The sequence below is a fragment of the Mustela nivalis genome (assembly GCF_964662115.1).
Source record: "Mustela nivalis genome assembly, chromosome: 11".
Taxonomy (NCBI): domain Eukaryota; kingdom Metazoa; phylum Chordata; class Mammalia; order Carnivora; family Mustelidae; genus Mustela; species Mustela nivalis.
In genome coordinates, this window is record NC_139030.1 from 101574922 (window position 1) to 101588468 (window position 13547).

The 13547-nt window shown below is 41.4% G+C and overlaps 1 protein-coding gene across 1 annotated transcript; it reads left to right on the top strand.

Moving 5' to 3' along the window:
- The first annotated feature begins 790 nt into the window (after positions 1-790).
- CLK1 (CDC like kinase 1) lies at positions 791-10705 on the top strand. The gene is made up of 13 exons (XM_082688934.1): positions 791-957; positions 2852-3012; positions 3236-3464; positions 4460-4550; positions 4947-5013; positions 7237-7353; positions 7446-7612; positions 8350-8444; positions 8542-8671; positions 9271-9353; positions 9787-9866; positions 10129-10219; positions 10341-10705. Exons 2-13 carry the CDS (start codon positions 2852-2854, stop codon positions 10482-10484), a joined length of 1455 nt encoding a protein of 484 aa, XP_082545060.1. The 5' UTR covers positions 791-957; the 3' UTR covers positions 10485-10705.
- Positions 10706-13547: the final 2842 nt, after the last annotated feature.

Sequence of the window (13547 nt, forward strand, 5' to 3'; positions counted from 1 at the left end):
TGTGCATCTGTGTAGGGCTGGCTACATTTGCTGCTCTCCCGTGCAAGTGTGAACAATAAACTTATGCTTAGTTGTAATGTTCAATTTTATACGTTTTCCACTAAGTTTGGGATGAGTAAACAAGAAACAAAATGGAGGAAGGGCGCGGGGTCAGGACTGGCAATTACTTTGGTCTATTAATATGCAGTTTGATGATTTTGTTGTTCAGAGGCTGTTTCCTGATACTCCTTCTTCACGACCTGCAATTTACCGATTTAGAGTTCATCTGGCCTTGACAGTGGAGAGGACTGGCTCAATGCCAAAATGTTTAACTATGAAGTGTCCTCACTTCCCTCACTTTCCCATTTTTCCCGAGAAAAATCCTTGCAATCCCATTTCAGTGTGTGTGAGTCCCAACCACTAAAGACTCAAGTAGTTTAAATAGGTCTCAGAGGCTTAGCAAAGTCGAAATACAATTACTAATTTAGAGCGACAGGACGGAGATCGTGTTTTTTTAAAGGATTGTTCGGTGGCTGCAATCAGTGCACAGACTATTTAGTATCACGGTCCCTCACTTTCTCTTGCACCCATCGTTCCCAGACACCACTTTTAACGAGCGCGTTCGAGACTCGACTCTCCAGCACTCACATTGTTCCCTCGGACCTAGACGGCCCCCAACATGGCCGACACGACTCCCCGCCTCCGCCTTCAGTCTTCGGGCTCCCCACGCGGCGCCTGCGCACACGGCGGCCACCGCTGTCTCCTTCCATCCCTGGGTGCAGGCGCCGCCCCACCCCCCGCCCCGCCCCGCCCTGCGGCGGGACGCGTTCGCCGCGTCACCCTTGTTTTCGAGTCGAGTCCCGACGCAGCGGCTGTCAGCTCCATTTTGTTGTTGGAGCCCGTCGCCGTCAGTTGGGCTTTTCCCGTTTTCGCGTTGCAAGCTTTGTCTCCTTCGGCTTGGACTCTTTGGCCTGGACGGTAAGACGCAGAAGGAAGCGGGCTGGGCAGTCAGGGCCCTTTTTCTGTGCCTCGGAAGCGCCTGGTGGTGCCCACTCTCCTCGCTTGTTCCCTGCCTGTAATCCCCGGCACGACGACCCCTTTTTGTCCTCTCACCCCCGAGCAGGAAGGCGGCTCGCTCGTCTTCCGCGCGCTGCAGAGCCTGTTGCCGCGAGTTTCTCCTTGAAGCGCGACGCCCTGGACACTGGCGAGGGGGGAGGGAGGGAGTGCTGGGCTGGGAGGGCCGGGCCGAGCGCCCCTAGGCGCCATTTTGTTGGCGACGGTCTCAGCCACCTCAGCGGAGCTGTAAGATGGCGGCGGGGCGGAGGGGGCGGAGGAGGCGAAGCTTCCTGCGGTGGGTGGTGTTGACTTGGGTCCTGGAAGGTGCGTGTCACGCTCCGGTTAAGGAGCGGTGTTTGTAGCGAATGGAGAGGACACACTGACCTGGTAGAGGAGGTACCCCTTAACGTCGTTCCAGTCTTGAAAGATTGAGTGAAAATCGCTAGTGCCTTTGCCCGCGGTGGCGCTGGCGAACACCAGATCCAGAAACCGGGAGAAGCCGAGATGGTAGGGTGTGTTGGAAGGAGCGTCGGCATTTTTGCGCCCCTTTACCCCCAGACCCCTAGCGAACGATTGGAGCGCTTTGATGCAGAGTTAGTGCGAGACGTGGCGGAGACTCGGCAGTTGGGACTAGTAAGAACGGTATTGATGAAAAGTCAGTTCCATGAAATGTTTTTTTAACAGTAATCAGGGATTTTTGTTCGAAACATTACTGGAAGGAAGGTGCTTCCCTCCCCTTAATTATGTAAGATTGCTTTTAGAAAAGCTAGGTTTTGTTGCGTAGTGTGCTGGTACCTCAAAAGATGGTATTTCGTGGTTTCCTGATGCCACGGTTGACTTACGTGGTAGCTCGATCGCTTACGGAATCCATCGGGAGGAGTTCTGTCGCAGAGGGCGTTTGCGGTGCGTTTGAGTTGGAGGCTGGTTTCCGGTGAACATTTAAACGGGGACCTGTAGTCCACACGTGTGGACCTACAGTATGTTTATGTTGCTGACGGGAAAGGGGAGGTTTTAAGATTGATTTATTTACTTGACAGATCACGCGTAGGCAGAGAGGGGGCGGGGGAAGCAGGCTCCCTGCTGAGCTGAGAGCCCGCTGCCGGGCCGGATTCCAGGACCCTGAGATCATGACCTGAGCCGAAGGCGGAGGCTTTATCGACTGATCCTGACCTGAGCCCGAGGCAGACGCTTAACCGACTTAGCCACTCGCCCCCCCTTCACCCCCCGCCAATGACTTACGAACTTCGATTTAAAAGAACAGATTTTTTAAATGATTTTGTTTGATAGAGATCTCAAGTAGACAGAGAGAGAGAGGAGGAAGCAGGCTCTCTGCTGAGCAGAGAGCCCGATGTGGGACACGGGGCTTGGTCCCAGGACCCTGGGATGATGACCAGACCAAAAACGGAGACTTAACCCACTGAGCCGCCCAGGAGCCCCTAAAAGAACAGTTTAGAGGCAGCTGTCTGACTGAGTTAGTAGAGGTTCTTGAACTCCAGGTTATGAGTTCTGGCCCCACACTGGGTGTGGAGATTATTGAAAAATAAAATCTTTAGGGGCTCCTGGGTGGCTCAGTGGGTTAAGCCTCTGCCTTCAGCTCGGGTCATGGTCTCAGGGTCCTGGGATGGAGCCCCATGGGGGGGCTCTCTGCCCACTTGTGATCTCTGTCAAATAAAATAAAATCTAAAAATAAAATCTTTAAAAAAAAACAATTTAAAAAGTCAAAGCTAGAGTGAATTTGCAAAGAAGAGTTTTCTTAAACTGCTCAGTGTTGGCAGGTGGGATACAACTTAACTGGAAAAATGTGTCTTTTATGTAGATGAGACACTCAAAGAGAGCTTACTGCCCTGATTGGGATGAAAAGGATTGGGACTGTGGAAAATGGAGAAGCAGCAGCAGTCACAAAAGAAAGAAGAGATCGCATAGCAGTGCCCGAGAGAACAAGCGCTGCAAATATAATCATTCTAAAACATCTGATAGGTAAGAATGGTATTTAAAGTGTCTCAGTATAAAAATACATTTCACTGCAATACTGTACATCAACTGTATCTCAGCAAAAGTTGGGGTATATTTTCCTGATTACGTAAGTAATGATGAATCACATTCCTTTCTGTTTCCAATGAGGGCTTGTAATGTTTGTAAAATTGTGTGGATTTTTTTGGTGGGGAAAGCATAAAGTCTTAAAATCTTTTTATTTCTTTAGCCATTATTTGGAAAGCAGATCCATAAATGAGAAAGATTATCATAGTCGACGCTACATTGATGAATACAGAAATGACTACAGTCAAGGATGTGAACCTGGACATCGTCATAGAGACCATGAAAGCAGATACCAGAACCATAGTAGCAAGTCTTCTGGGAGAAGTGGAAGAAGTAGTTATAAAAGCAAACACAGGATTCACCACAGTACTTCACGCCATCGTTCACATGGGGTATGAGCTCTTTTAAAACATTCTGTTAATTTTATTTCTCACGTGGAACAGGAATACTTGAATTTGTGTTTGATCATTTGAGAAAGTTCTGTTTAAAAAAAAGTCATCTCAGTTTAACTTGGATTTTTTATGTTTGTGCATTGAATAGGAAATTCCTGAAATACAGTACATATTAAGTTATATAGCAATAGATTTTATTATTATTGGCAACTAATTGTCATTCCAGTAAATCAGTGGAGGTAATTAGATTAGTTTATTTTTATGGTATTTCAGGAAATGATTTGTTTTGATAAATTGAAGTCTTGTCACAAAAGTTAGAATAAGCATTTTATTTTTCTATGGTTGAGGGTTTAGGCATGTCTTTTTCTAATAAAGCATGCTCTAATTTTTTCACTAAGCAAATCACTTAACAGATTGAACATTATGGGTTATGGGTTAATTTGAATATTAGTTCAGATGACATTTTAAGTGACAGAGTGTTATTCTTATATGCCAGATCTTTTTTTTTTTTTCTCCCCAAAATTAGGACTTTAATTTTATTTACTGTTTCAATATTTGTTTTCTTAGATTAGTTAGGAAATCTTAATTTGGCCACAGTCTACTTTGACCAAGTAAATATTTCATCCTGCAGTTTAACAACATTAAATTAGAACACTAGAAACTTAAAATTATGTTTCAGTGAATGCTACAATTAAGCATTTTTTTTTTTTTTTTTAAAGAAAAACAATTGTATTATGTTTTGTTGCCTTGCCACTTTGAGTATCTTATCTGAAAATCTGTTCCTTGCCATGTTTTTCTCCTGTTAACATAAACTATGTGCCCTGTGAATTTCTGGGGACTGAATTTGAAATTGCTCCTGCCAACCGTTTGTGGCCTGGCGTGTATCTGAATGCCTGAATATCTCCCCGCTGAATGAATTTCGTATTCTGCCCTGAATTCACTCGGGTATATTGATTGGCTGGATGATCTTGGTGCCGCCCACTTGACGTTTCCAGAAGAGTCACCGAAGGAAAAGAACCAGGAGTGTAGAGGATGATGAGGAGGGTCACCTGATCTGTCAGAGTGGAGACGTACTAAGTGCAAGATGTATAGAATATTTTTCAACACTTATTAACTTTTCAGATAACATAATCTATATATAAAGATTTCAGGGATTTGGAAATCTTTTCTTTCTCTGTTTTTTTGTTTGTTTGTTCTTCATTTCTTTTGGTGGGGGGGGATTGTGTTTCTTTCTTTCTTTAGAAATTTAATATTTGTTAAGCAGAACTTCCAAAATAGTAAATCAAGTTAATAAAATGAGCTTAAGAATGAATTTAGAACTAAAAATAGTTATAAATGTTTTTTGACAGTGTTGACCAATAAAATGTCTAGTGATAAGGAAATTTGTAGCATCAACTAGAATAATCTGCATTGATAGCATTTATTATGATAAGTAAACTGTTCCACTTCTTGATATAACTGAGATTTATTTCTCTCTTTTAGATGAAATTGTTGATACTTTAGGAGAAGGAGCTTTTGGAAAAGTCGTGGAGTGCATTGATCATAAAGCGTAAGTTTCCTACCCTGAGATTGCATTTGGGGCTGTCACCAATGTGAGAGAATTTTTTTAGCTTTAGTATATTGTCTGACCATAACCTTTCACTTGGTTTTTTTGCTTTGATCTAGGAAACTCCCAATAAAAGGTTCCAGCCTGATAGGGGTACTTGCGTGTTTCAGTTTGTTAAGCATCTCCTTTGGCTCAACTCAGGAGCTGAGGGTCCTATAATCAGACCCTGTGTTGGGCTCCCTATTCACAGGGAATATGCTCCTTCCTCCCTTTTCCTCTGCCCACCTCCCCCTCTTCTGTGTGCTCTCAGATAAATAATTTTTTTTGTTTTTAAAGAATTTATTTGTCCTAGCACAAGCAGGGGGAGTGGCAGGCTAAGGGATTGACCAGCTCCCTGCTGAGCAAGGGGCCCGATGGGACTGGAACCCAGGTGTCTGCCTTTGGCTCATGATCTGAGCCAAAGGCAGACGCCTAACCAACTCAGCCACCCAGGTATCCCTTAGATAAATAAAATATTTTAAAAAGCTGGGGGAGGGAGGATGACCAGCCCTTTAGATTATTTTTTCATTTTTTATTTTATTTATTTATTTATTTTTAGATTTTATTTATTTATTTGACAGAGATCACATGTAGGCCGGGGTGGGGAGAACAGGCTCCCCGCTGAGCAGGGAGCCCAATGTGGGGCGTGATCCCAGGGTCCGAGATGATGTCCTGGGAGGAAGGCAAAGGCTTAACCCACTGAGCCACCCAGGCGCTCGAGTCCTTTGGATTTTTAAACACTAGCTATTAATAATGTGTGTAGCCTTTGATTTTAAGTTGAGAATGGATTTTTTTCTTTCTTTCTTTCTTTTTTTTTATTTTTATCAGATAAGCCCACTGGCTTTAATTTTTAAAAAGATTTTATTTACTTGACAGAGAGGGAACACAAGCAAGGGGAGTGAGAGAGGGAGAAACAGGCTTCCCACCCAGCAAGGAGCTTGATGTGGGGCTCAATCCCAGGACCCTCGGGATCATGACCCAAGCCAAAGCAGACACCCAACAACTGAGTCACCCATGTACCCCAGATTTTATTATTTTAGAAAATAGTTTGTTGTCCCACTGGGCACAGTTGTGACAGTTCTTGTGGCCTCCCTCCTTCCCCTAGTCATTGATCTAAATCAGAACTTCCCACAGCCTTGGTTTCTTGGGTGTTTGGAACTGGGCTCACCCAAGGCATATTGACACATTCTTCAGGGTAGTAGGACACTGTATTCTTAGAAAATGCTATGATTGATGGCACAGCCATGGTTGAGAACTCTTAAATTGGTATCACATGGCCCCTTCCATAACTTTTCTGGTAACCTAGACAAAATGAAGAATTTGATAAAATGAGGCCCCTGGGTGGCTCAGTGGTTGGGCCTCTGCCTTCGGCTCGGGTCATGATAACCAGTGTCCTGGGATCAAGCCCTGCATTGGGTTCTCTCCTCCACAGGAAACCTGCTTTTCCCTCTCCCGCTTCCCCGGCTTGTGTTCCCTCTCTTGCTGTCTGTCTCTCAAATTTAAAAAAATCTTCGAAAAAAAAAGAATTTGATAAAATATTTGTCAGTGACAACTAAAGAAGAAACTATTTTACATATACGTATTGAGTTTTAATTGGATTACGAGTTGAGTGGTGATACCCCAATAATCTTGTTACTTTATAGCTATTAATACATAGTTTAGTTGAAGGACCAAAAAAAGAATTCACATGAGTGGTGGTTTGATGAAAAAAATTGTGTCATTCAACATGTATTTGTACCAACTGATTCCACCATATACTTAAAGATCATTCTTGGGATGCCTGGATGGCTCAGCTGGTTAAGTGTCTACCCTCAGCTCTGGTTGTGATGCCAAGGTCCTGGGATGGAGTCCCACATCGGGCTCGTTGCTGGGTGGGGAGCTTGCTCCTCCCTGTACCTGCTGTTACCCCTGCTTATGCTTGCTCGCTCACTCTCTCCAACAAGAAAAGTCTTAGAAAAAAATAAAGATCATTATTGTTGCTTACAGTGAGTTGCTATAGTCCTATAAAACTGGGTTAATTTTGTTAGAATACTTTGGTATAATCAGGTAAAACTGAATGCTAGACCATAAATTCAAGAAAACAAATACAGTGGGTCAAAGTAGTAGTAGTTAAAGTTTGAAAAGAGTAATAGGAAAGTGGAAGAGGATATAATTTTTAACATTTTTTTTTTCAACTTTCTCTAACAGAGGAGGTAGACATGTGGCAGTAAAAATAGTTAAAAATGTGGATAGATACTGTGAAGCTGCTCGCTCAGAAATACAAGTTCTGGAACACTTGAATACAACAGACCCCAGTAGTACATTGTAAGTATCTACTAAAGTAGAACTCAGAAGATCCTCTCAGATAGATTTGAATTATGAGAAGGTGTACTCAGTTATTTTTCATGTATTTATAGCCGCTGTGTCCAGATGTTGGAGTGGTTTGAGCATCATGGTCACATTTGCATTGTATTTGAACTACTAGGACTTAGTACGTATGACTTCATTAAGGAAAATGGTTTTCTGCCATTTCGTCTGGATCATATCAGGAAGATGGCATATCAGATATGCAAGTCAGTAAATTGTAAGTACTTGGCATGTCTTCAAGAAACTTGAAGTTACTGAGACTAACTTAATGCCAGACTGATTTGGATCTTTTAAGAAAAAAAAAATAGGATCTAACATAAGCCTGACTTAAGAGTAGGTATGAGAAAGATGTTGATGACTAGCTGTTGGTCAGTTTTGCTTTCATTCAGTAAGTAGTATATTGTCCATCATGTAGTAAAATATTGTCATGTAGAAGAGTAGTTTAGTTTGGTTTATAATTGCTGCTTCTACTTCTTGCTCCTGTGGTTCTGATACCTGCTCTGATGGTCTCTGTGGTGAAGTCTAGATTCAAATTTTTGACTGTAGTCATTTTCTGTATGTAGCATCGGCTGTGATGATCTTTCTTATTTATGGATCTGCTTTCCAAATAATGGCTAAAAAAATAAAAAGATTTTAAGACTTGAAGTAATCTTTTTTATTTTTGGAAAGATTTTGTTTTCCCCACCAAAAAATAATTCACACAGTTTTAAAAAGTTAAAAGCCATCATTAGAAACAGGCAATCTTGGCTTCATGAATAAAAATAACTTCTTCACATTTGAGTGGTTAGCTGCTGGTAGACTAACTTTGAGGGTAGTAGGTAGTTTTCTAGTAGCCTCTTGCATGTTGAAAACTTTGGACATGTAGGAAAAGCATCAAAGAGGTTTTTGTTGTAGGACTTTTGAGTTTCATTAGGTTTTTGATTTTCAGATGACAACTTTCTGTTTCATTCTCAGTTCTACACAGTAACAAGTTGACTCACACAGACTTAAAGCCTGAAAACATCTTATTTGTGCAGTCTGACTACACAGAGGCATATAATCCCAAAATAGTAAGTCTTTAGTATGTCACTTTCATTGTTTGAAATTAATTAATATCATATGCCTTCTTAATATTATGCCTCCTCAACCCATTATTTGTGATTTCAGAAACGTGATGAACGTACCTTAATAAATCCAGATATTAAAGTTGTAGACTTTGGAAGCGCAACTTACGATGATGAACATCATAGTACATTGGTATCTACAAGGCATTATAGGGCACCTGAAGTTATTTTGGGTAAGTTGCTTAATTGTGCTTTAGGAATGTGTATATATCCTTTTGTAGTTCTGCTCTTATTCTTTGTGGGGATTTTCTAAAATCTTTTTCCCTTTAAGAGATTAATAACTTAAAACACAATATGGGTAGGTGGTGCCTGGGTGGCTCAGTCAGCACCATCTGACTGCAGTGCAGGTCATGATCTCGGGTTCCTGGGACTTTGGGGGGGGGGGGGCTCCACCCTTGGCAGGGAGTCTGCTTGTCCCTCTGCCTTCACCCCGACCCAGCTCGTGGGTGCAGAAGGACGCGCACGTGTGCTCTCTCTCAAATAAAATAAAAACACACATACACACATAGGGGCACCTGGGTGGCTCAGTGGGTTAAGCCTCTTCCTTCGGCTCGGGTCATGATCTTGGGGTCCTGGGATAGAGCCCCACATGGGGTTCCCTGCTCGGCAGGGAGCCTGCTTCCTCCTCTCTCTCTGCCTACTTGTGATCTCTGTCAAATAAAATCTTAAAAAAAAAAATACATACACATTAAAGATATTAAGCTCATGTTTGTTTTTCAGTATCTTCAAGAAATAAAGCTTTTTTTCCTAACAGTTTGCTTTTGCTTTGCAGCTTTAGGATGGTCCCAGCCATGTGATGTCTGGAGTATAGGTTGTATTCTTATTGAATACTACCTTGGGTTTACAGTATTTCCAGTAAGTGATCAGTTTCAGTGGCTTTGCTCAAAAAAAGTGCTTTTAAAAAAAAAGGTGTTTATGTGAGTGAACATTATAAAGCAAATTATACACATTTAGGCAGTTTTTTCCCCTAATTATAGACTAATTGTTAAGTATAAAGGAATAAAGTTTCTGTAACATGTTATTGGGTATTTGTATTTCCTTCATAATTTATCATCTTACTTAAAAATTTTTTCAAGTATACTGTAACAGTTATCCTGTTCATTTGGAGATAATCACTGGTGAGCTTGTTCTTTGGCTCTTAGTATTTATCATCAGCTGTAACTTGCTAAAAATTTGCCTTTTTTAGTAATTACCTCCCTTTTGATTTCTATGGACTAGAAATTTAGCAGCTCTGTTAAATGAGAACAAAGTACACAATGTGCTTAACAAGTTTTGTTTATTGTTTTAGACACATGACAGTAAGGAGCATTTGGCAATGATGGAAAGGATTCTTGGACCTTTACCAAAACATATGATACAGAAAACCAGGTATGTTTTTATTTAAGAGTAGGTGCCATCCTTTGTACCGCTTGGTCTTCTGTAGAACTTTTATAAAAAATCAGACTAATGCTTTTTCACTTAAACAGATTCCTTTGTTGGGAAGCCAGTAGCTAGGCTGTTTTCAAGTCTCTAGTGAAGTGTTAGTCTTTGATCTATAAAAGCATAATAATTGATGAAACCAGTCATTTTCACGATATGTTTTAAGTTTTCATTGTCAGCATTATAAACATCAATGGATATTGACTTTTAGGAAACGTAAATATTTCCATCATGATCGATTAGACTGGGACGAACACAGTTCTGCCGGCAGATATGTCTCAAGGCGCTGTAAACCGCTGAAGGTGAGTCTGGGCCATTAAACGATTAAAAGCTTGAGTTTCCCTTCTTTTTATGGTAGAGAAGTAAGTTATGATAAATGGTAGTTGAAAATTTTCGACTATTGACTATTTCTTTTCCTTTCAGGAATTTATGCTCTCTCAGGATGCTGAACATGAGCTGCTCTTTGACCTCATTGAGAAAATGTTGGAATATGATCCAGCTAAAAGGATTACTCTCAAAGAAGCCTTAAAGCATCCTTTCTTTTATCCCCTAAAAAAAGCTACATAGATCTATAGTCTCTTGAAGAGATTTTATAGACTGTATCAGTCCAATTTTTAAATAATAAGTTATTTTGTATAGCTTTTGTAAAATTCTTACATTTTTGTATTGCTATGTTTATTTTGCTTGGATAATTTGATTTAAGTAAATTGCTGAAGTAATGAACATTTTTCCAGTAATTGCTGTATAAAATGATTTATTCAGAATAAAATTTTTGTGCTTAAACGAAATTTATCAGAATCTGCAATTTGTTTTTAGCACATTTTCCTCTCTGTATTTCTATCTTTGGAGGCTTCCTTTAAGTCTTTGGAAATACTTAGGTTTGTTTCTATTTAAGGGATTGCCAGCCTCTGCCTGCCTTCTTGAAACGAAATGTAATGTCCAAATTTTACAGAATACAAAGAACTAGAGATTAGTGCCCAGTTTTTTTCTCCCTTTATTCTCATTCAAGACTGTTAACAAATAACAGAAAAACTTCCAGAAGGGCACCTAGCTGGCTCAGTCAGTGGAGCATGCAACCCTTAATCTCAGGGTTGTGAGTTCAACCCACACTGGGTGTAGAGATTTCTTACTTTTTTGGTTTTTTGGGGGGTAGTTTTCTGATAGAGATTACATAATATTAAAGAAAAAAAAAGCTTCCGGAATACTTTGTAGTGAAGTGTCAAATATTAAGTGGCTGTAGTGAGACAGGCATTTTTTTTTTTCTTTTATGTATTTGACAGATCACAAGTAGGCAGAGAGAGAGGGGGAAGCAGGCTTCCCGCCGAACAGAGAGCCCAATGTGGGGCTCGATCCCAGGACCCTGAGATCATGACCCGAGCCGAAGGAAGAGGCTTAACCCACTGAGCCATTCAGGCACCCTGAATCAGGCATTTGTCTATGGTTTTTATTTATGCTTGATCCATTTAAGACTCTACAGTCCGGTTTTTTTTTCCCCCGTTCTATTTTGTTTTTTAGTTTCTCTAAGACTTTTAGAGTTGTGGGTTCTCAGCAAAACTGAGAGGAAGGAACAGAGATTCCGTGTGTACCTCCCACTCCCGCACATGCGTAGTCTGTTACCAACATCCCTCACCAAGGGGTACGTTTGTTGAAACTATGATCACCTGAAGTCTGGTGATCACACATGATCAGCTAGAAAGACTACTTTCTAGCTGGGATTGGGATTGGGAAAGTAGTCTTTCTAGCTGACATTTGGTGCATCGCATTCTGTGGGTTTGTACAAATGGAAGATGATGTGAATCCATCATTAGAGAATACCGAGCATTTTCACTGCTCTAAAAATCCCGTGTTCTGCCTTTTATCCTGCTCTCCCCTCCCATAGTCTGGCAGCCACTGGTATCTTTACTGTCTGTAGTTTTGTCTCTTACATAATATCCTATAATTGGACTCCTGTAATATTTAGCCATTCAGGTTTCTTTCACTTAAATGATGTGTATTTAAGTTTCCTCCATCTTTTCACAGCTTTATCATTTGTTTCTTTTTATTTATGAGTTAGTATTTCATAGTCTGGATGTACCATAGCTTATCCATTCACTTAATAAAGGATATTTATATGCTTCAAAGACAATTATGAATAAAGCTGCTAAAAATATCTATGGTTAGGTTTGCGTGTGGACATAAGTTTCCAGTTCTTTTTGGTAGATAAGAAGTAATTGCTAGGTCAAATAGTAAGGCTATAGTAAGAGTTCTTTTTATATTTGGGATAATAGTTCTTTAGTAGATGTGTTTTACAAATATTTTCTTCCAGTCTGGCTTATCTTTCACAGAGCAGAAGTTTTCTTAGAATCTAGATTGTAAATTTTTTTTAAAAAAGATTTTATTTATTTATTTGACAGAAATCACAAGTAGGCGGAGAGGCAGGCAGAGAGAGAGAGCAGGAAGCAGGCTCCCTGCTGAGCAGAGAGCCTGATGTGGGGTTCGATCCCAGAACTCTGGGATCATGACCTGAGCCAAAGGCAGAGGCTTTAACCCACTGAGCCACCCATGTGCCCCTGGATTGTAAATTCTAATGGGTTATGCCTAATTTAGTGTCTCAGAAGTTAGCATACCCAAGATCATCTAGGTTTTCTTTGTAGTTCTGCAGTTTTGTGTTTCATATTTAAGTCTAATTCATTTTGAGTTCATTTTTGTTGAAGGATTAATCTTATGTGTGGCTGTCCAGTTCCTGCACTACTGAAGAGAGTGGGGTTTTTTAGAAATTTAAAAATTAAATTGTTGTTGCTAGAATGAGGATTTAAACTCCAGAGCCAGGGATGCCTGGGTGGCTCAATTGGTTAAGCAGCTGCCTTCGGCTCAGGTCATGATCCCAGCGTCCTGGGATCGAGTCCCACATCGGGCTCCTTGCTCAGCAGGGAGCCTGCTTCTCCCTCTGCCTCTGCCTGTCATTCTGTGTCTGCCTGTGCTCGCTCTCTCCCCCTCTCTCTCTCTGATAAATAAATAAAATCTTTAAAAAATAATAATAATAAACTCCAGAGCCAGACTGTCCAGTTTGAATATTAGCCGGGACTAGCTGCAGGACTTTGGAATGTCTCCTGGGCTGAGCTGGGAGTTCTTAGTTCCCGCTGGGCCTCTGCTATCACTCTAGCTGGAGCGGCAGGAGTGCTGCTTCACTTGTTGCCTCTTAGGGCTCCGCTGACACAGGGTGGAGTGGCCTCAACCCATGTTATCTCTGGACAGCACGAAAATTCTGAGACGTTCCACCTGGCCTCCTGAAATGCCACATCAGCAGGAAGAGGGAGGGGTAACTCACCACCGTGAATGAAAGTCCAGGCTCTCCCAGTGGATACAACAGGAGACTGGAAGGAGCTTTCTCACGCAGCAGGGATGAGAGTCCCAGTTCCCAAGCCTCTGACAACACCTTGTCAGGGGTTGAGAAATCTTGTTAGAGCCTGGCAGGGGTGAAAATCTGGGATCCCCACTTGATTTTTTGCTGGCAGGAGTAGAAGTAATACCATGTTTTTTTCTGTGGTATTTGGCTGGAGTAGAGCACTCATTGTCTTTAAAAGTTTCCTGTCCTGGGTGTCTGGGTGGTTGAGTCAGTTAAGTATCTGCCTTCAGCTCGGGACATGATCT

Coding starts and splice junctions, on each gene's coding strand:
- CLK1 (XM_082688934.1), top strand. CDS start 2,852: ATGAGACACTCAAAGAGAGCTTACTGCCCTGATTGGGATGAAAAGGAT. Junction 5,014..7,236: donor GAGTGCATTGATCATAAAGC/GTAAGTTTCCTA, acceptor TTTCTCTAACAG/AGGAGGTAGACATGTGGCAG. Junction 8,445..8,541: donor AGGCATATAATCCCAAAATA/GTAAGTCTTTAG, acceptor TTGTGATTTCAG/AAACGTGATGAACGTACCTT.